Consider the following 6,000-nt stretch of genomic DNA (forward strand, 5'->3'; position numbering starts at 1 on the left):
TCAGTCACCACAACCCCAAAAGGAAGTTACTCTCCCCATTTTATATCAAACTAAAGCTTGATGTTTTAAGTGGCCCAGTTAATATCGTAGAGCTAGTGGCAAAGATGGAATTTAAAGGCCCAAGAAGTGCTGCACTAAACATAGCTGTATGGCTTCAAGGCCTCTACAACACACCTCCCCCATCCATCCCTTCCTTACAAAGAAAATCAAAAAAGATAGTAAAGAAAAATATGTATGTAGACAGACAGATTCATCTAGATACTGACATATCTTAGTTCACTTGAGGTAAGGCACTTGCTTCCTTTCCATACTCCACATCCCTCTCACTGTGGTATGAAACTTTCCACACCATAAGAAAACCACTGTACAGAAAAAATGCACCTAGGCAAGCATACTCAATATTTTAGTGGTTATCTGCTACTAAAATAACCACTACTTAATATTCAAAAAAGTCTCTTCCAAAACTCTTTTATAACTGAATTTGCTTTTATTCTTTGCTGCAGCCAACTAACCTAAAATTTCTCATCACAGACAGGGCTATTACTGCTCCTATTCTCAATTTATGAGATGCTGTACCTACTCCCTTTTCCCCACCTTCCAAGCTAAGTTGAACTTCTACCTAAAATCCCTAATGTTGACTGAAGACTATGTACCAGAAATTATTCTAAGAGTACAGTTTCTTGACTCCTAGCAATCTAAACAAAGTACTGTTAGCATTCTCGACTTTTAAGTGAGGAAAGCCTCAGGAGGGGACCACAGTTCCAAGGACTTTATTCACTGTAAAATATTGATTATTCTAGCAGTGGCCAAAAAAGTAAATGAAGGTGTTTATTACCAGTGAGTGCTGAAACTATTCTTTTTTAGCCAGACGTGGTAGCACACGCCTGTACTCATGTGGCAGAGAGGCAGATCAGTGTTGAGTTTGAGCTCGGCTATGTGAGCAGACTCTGTCTCAAAAACATAAACACTATTCTTTTTAAAAGTCATTTTTTTAAAAAGCACCTTTCAGGTGCACAATACAATAAGGATAGAAATCCTGACAACCAACCTTTCCTTTCATTTTACGGAGCTGCTTTTTCTAAGATTCTGGTTGGCACATATACATTCAGTTTCTTGAAGTAGTAACAGTTATGTTAAAAAAGTTATGTTAAAAACAGTTAAGTTAAAAAAAATTCTTTCTCAGGCTCCAACACTACTAATACACTATTTGCATCGCAAAATGAATCAAAGCAGTCAGTCACTTAAGGACAATACAGCTAATTTACTTAAATTGTGAAAGGGTAACAGTTTCACATGGTTTTCCTTATCTTATTGTACTAATATTAAAAAGTAAAGAACACATGGCCACTGATTTTTTTAAGTTGAAATGACAGAGTTCAGTTATGCTTTATGAGTTCAAATGACACTATGACATAGAATCATGTGTCTTGGTATTAAAAGTTAACATTCTTATCTTTTATTCAAATATTAGTACTGTCAGGCCAAGCAAGTAAGCTTTGAGGATCTTGGGAACATCATCACTACAGAACAGCTAAACCTTCAATATTAACCACTAAGCACTACCACTATAGCCTAGGTATTTTGTTTCTCACACATCTGTATTGCTAGCTGGAGGATAAACCTCCAAAATTAGAATATCCGTGTTCATAATAGTTTAAGACTGCCTTTAAGCATGAAAATTCAGGAAGTCTGCCTATCTTGGTATCTGTTTTTCAATGAAGCAGCAACAAAACTGGTATTTATAAAAATATTTATGCAGGTTTTTTTTTTTTTTGGTGTTGCTCCTAATGCACAATTTAGAGTTTATTTGCCTAATAACGAGACCCATTTTCAAAGCAAAGTGTTTTCAGTTGTGCTATACATGAGGCCCGTACAGAACTACATCACGTGCATTTCCTAAGATACTGTTAATGCGTTATTTCCACTACCCTCATTGGCCTATATGTTGAATTTTATACAGGTTACTGGCAGTCTACTGAAACTTACATACAAGTCTCCTAAAAGGAATGCCAATGTTCAAATTGCAATTCAACCTTAACACTATACAATCATCCATATCACATTTTTAAAAACTGGAAATGTCGCTTTTAAGAAAAAAACGTATTTGTTCAATCTTCCTGTTTCTAATGTGACCAACCCAGTATTAGATTCTAGAGGTAATTTGTGGATTTGTCACCAATTATTAACACTGTAACCATGGCACGACCCTGAAGTATGTGCTGGATCTCTTCAAGAGATATAATATAAAACTAGCATTAAAGCAAATGTTCTACCGGTAAAAGTCAGTTAAAAAAAAAAAAAAAGAGGGGCTGCTTCATTACCGGGTAATAGTCTTTATGAGGGCCAGAAACACTACTCTGGGGCAGAGCACTTTTGTTTAAATAAAAAAATTTAAAATAGTTTTGCTTCATCCATTTAGTATGGGTGACAATACACTGGAGCACTGAGAAGTTTCACTTCGACAGTGATAAGGAAAAACTGGATTCCTAAGCCATCGGCAGCAGTTGCACACTTGTGACCACAACATTAGTCTGGGGCACTAAGCCGCTGCCACACGAACTTTCCCTTCCCAGGTCCTCGGCCCACGTGGTCCTGGGCTACCCCCTACCTCCAACGTCAGCCTCCCGCAGACACCAAGGCGGCGCGGGGCGCGGCCACCTCTCGGGGGCGGGGCCACGCCCGTCACGTGGGCAGCGCGCGGCCGCCATCTTGCGGGGCGGGAGAGGGGAGGGGAGGGGAGGTGGCCCCGGACAGGCCCCACGCCGCAATGTGCGAGCCGCGACGGCGCGTGACCGCCGGGCCCCACGAGCCCCGGGCGCCCCCCGCAGACCCCGAGGCCCTCCCGCCCTCACCGGGGCGCAGTGCGGCAGAGGCCGAGCCTCGGCGGGGCGGGACTGCAGCGCCTCGGGGCTTTTCATCAGCCCACCGCCCGCAGTCCGGAGTGACAGCCTGGACGAGATTCGCAAACCGCGCCACAGCCAGAGGACTTGGAGGCCACTCTTAGATGCAGAAACGTGGGGTCGTGGCAACTGAATGCCGTAAACGACATGTTAGGGCAACCCTAAACAACTACTGGAGAAAAAGTTCAGCACAGCGCCAGGGGTCTAGAACAGGCTGTGTCACCTGTAGTAAGGAACTCCAGCTGATGGCCACAGCCCAGGGCACTTCCCGAAGTAAGGCTGGACTGAATTTACGGCAGGATGCCCAATCCGCTTGGTCCCCTCCTCAGCACTCACTGGTTGCCAGAAAAGGTCAAGCAACTGCCAAGGTAAAAAATGTCTACTCTGGTTAGCGCGCACCTCTTTCCTTAGTCTAGTTGCTTTACAATAATCACATTAAAAGCCAGATTTTAAAGAAATAAAGGGAAGGGAAAAAAGACTCCTAGCAGATTAAAATCTGGAACCTCTGATGTACCCTTGTGAGACTGGTATTAATGGAAAGGATATAAAAGTTGTTCCACTGTGGGACATTTTCACCAGACCTACATTCAAGGTTATCCTTACCATATACACTGTTACTACAAAATACGTTAAAGTGTTTTCCATTGTCCCAGAACCCATGCTTTCTGCTTTAAACTTACTGGCTTTGCGGCGTAGCTTTTCAGGTGCGTTTTGGTGAGTAGGCTGAAGGGAGGACTTGGTTTGAACACCCTTACTACACACACTTAAATAGGCATTTCACGGGATGGAGAAAATGCTGGCTACTGTGGCGTTACTGCACTTGAGTTTGATAAAATGTGTCCTAAAACAAGATTGTCGCTTCATAGAAGCCTCCTGGTAAAAATGAGGGGCTCAGCTTAGATTATCTTTTCAACTATTAGCGAAACACAACACGCAATTTTAGCTCTAAGATACTGAATTACACAGACATATAAGCAGAATTAACTTCCCAAGCAAGGGCGGGGGGGGGTCCTGGAGATTAATTTAAAAAGCATGACATCCCAATCAATACCCTTCAAAAGTCTGGTGTACACAAATCAACTGTAAGCGTACAGTTTTCATTGTAAACGAAACCTCCTCCCCTCTTCTCCATTAAACCGTCACTCACAAGGACTTAACTGGGCCCAGATAATGAAATTGCTCTATAAAAATCCTTTAATGTTTGTGACAACTGACTCATCTGGATCCTCATGTACTACACTTTGATATCTAACTCTCTGAACAGTACCAATTCCTGTAGTAGGGACCCAACAAATCCCCGGATCCACATCTGTAGGCACAAATGAGCCCCTGAGAAAGCTGGCTATGCGGGGTACAGCGGAGGACCAGACCGCCCCAGGACGCTCTTTGAACCCACACATCTGCACCAGTGTTTATCTCAAGTCAATTCGCAGGTCACATCAGCACAGTTCTGCCAAAAGATCCCTACAATCCCTTTTAACTCGGGCGCGCACAGAACATAAAAAGCTCTTAGGCCAGCGCCAAGGGCAGCTGGTCCGCAGCGCACCTTCGGGACGCCCCACCGGGTGTGGGGGGGAGGGCTGGGGCTGCCCAAAGCCCAGGATGTCCCGAGCCCCTCCCGCCTCGCGTCCCCCGGGGCAACTCCGGCACGGAAGACTTCTAGAGCGTTCTGTTATGGCGGGTGGCGATGTGTGCATGGGGGGGTGGGGGGGAGTGGAGCTGAGCGGCCCAACCACGCGAAGGCGAGGACCCCGGGGGCTGGGAGAGGCGGCGTGGAAATCCAACCCCCCTGCGCCGGGCCGGGGGCCCCGACTTACCTGGGCCTTGGGGCCGGCAAAGTTGCAGGGCTCCACCTCCGCGTCCTCGGGGCTCCGGCGGAGCGCGTGGCGGAGCCGCTCCAGGTGCTCCCTCAGGGTGACCCGCTGGTGGAAGGAGAACGCCGGGTGCAGCGAAGCCATGGTGAACAGCAGCAGCAGCTCCTCCTGGGCCCTGGAGCCCAGCACGCCTCCCGCCCGGGGCTCCGCGCCGCCGCCTTCCGGGCCGGAACCGTCCTGCTCGGCGTCGCCGTCCTCGCCGGCCGGCTCATCGTCCGCGCTGCCCCGCGAGCCCTCGGCCCGGGCCGCGCGCAGGCTCTTGAGCACCGAGTCCACCTGGGGCAGGAGGCGGTGCAGACGGCCGGCAGCTTCCCGGTTCTCCGAGCCCAACAGCGCCAGGTACACGATGAGGCGAGAGCGCACGGCGGGCTCTCGGAAGTCAGCCAGCGGCCCCGGGTCCGAGAGGCCATTGGCCTTGGCCTCCGAGTCGCGCAGGTAGTGGTAGTCCTTGCGCGCCAGGTCCTCCAGGCACGAGCCGAGGAAGCGCAGCTCCAGCGGGTTGCACAGGTCCAACAGCCCGCACATGAACTCCAGGCGCTGCGCCGAGCCCAGCACCAGCCCGAACCACTCGTACACTCGCTCCTGCTCGCGCAGCGCCGTCGCCGCCGCCGCGGGCCCCCCTCCGCCGCCGCCGCCGCCGCCCGGCATGCCCGCCCCCGCCGCCGGCGGCCCGCCAGCAACAGGCGGCCTGAGCCCCCCGGGCGGCGGCGGCAGGGGACCCCGCGGCGGGCCCGCGGGCGGCGGCGGCGGGGGGCGGCAGTCACGGCGGCGGCGCGGAGGCGCCTTTGCGCCCAGCCGCGCGTCCGATTCGGGCTCCTCTGCCTCGGGCGGCGGCTCGGCGGGGTGCGTCGGCTTCAGCGGGAGCTTCATCCTCAGCATCCTCGGCTAGCGCGGCGCGGACATGCGAGCGGGGGCGGGCGGGAGGGGCCGCGCGGTGGGGCGGGGGCCGGGGCGGCGGCGCGGCCGTCAGGAGCGGGGCCCCTTCATGCCGCTGGGGGAGGGCCGGGGGTGGGTCTCGGCCGGCCAAGGGGGCGGCGGCCGGCCGGCCGGCGGGGTCGCTGGCGGCGGTGTCCTGGGCCAGAGGCGGGCGTGCCCGCGGCGGCTCCTCCCCCTGGGCGCCGCGCCGGTTCTGGGAGCCCGGGAGCTGATGGGAGCGAGCGTGTTCTCCTTCCGCCTCCTTCTCTCAGTCGTCCGCACTGGGCTGGGGCGGCGGCGCCTAAGCGGTT

At 51.8% G+C, this 6,000-nt stretch overlaps 1 protein-coding gene across 5 annotated transcripts in view; it reads right to left on the reverse strand.

The window, feature by feature from the left end:
• Zcchc2 (zinc finger CCHC-type containing 2) overlaps positions 1 to 5,692 on the reverse strand; it is a 50,136-nt gene extending 44,444 nt beyond the window's left edge. For all 5 annotated transcript variants that reach the window (XM_074069678.1, XM_020176610.2, XM_074069677.1 and 2 more), the window contains exon 1: positions 4,718 to 5,692. In XM_074069678.1, coding sequence (XP_073925779.1) covers positions 4,718 to 5,653 — 936 coding nt within the window. In that variant the 5' untranslated portion in view covers positions 5,654 to 5,692. The remainder of the gene's footprint in view (positions 1 to 4,717) is intronic.
• Positions 5,693 to 6,000: the final 308 nt, after the last annotated feature.

The sequence above is a fragment of the Castor canadensis genome, chromosome 4, assembly GCF_047511655.1.
Source record: "Castor canadensis chromosome 4, mCasCan1.hap1v2, whole genome shotgun sequence".
Lineage (NCBI taxonomy): Eukaryota > Metazoa > Chordata > Mammalia > Rodentia > Castoridae > Castor > Castor canadensis.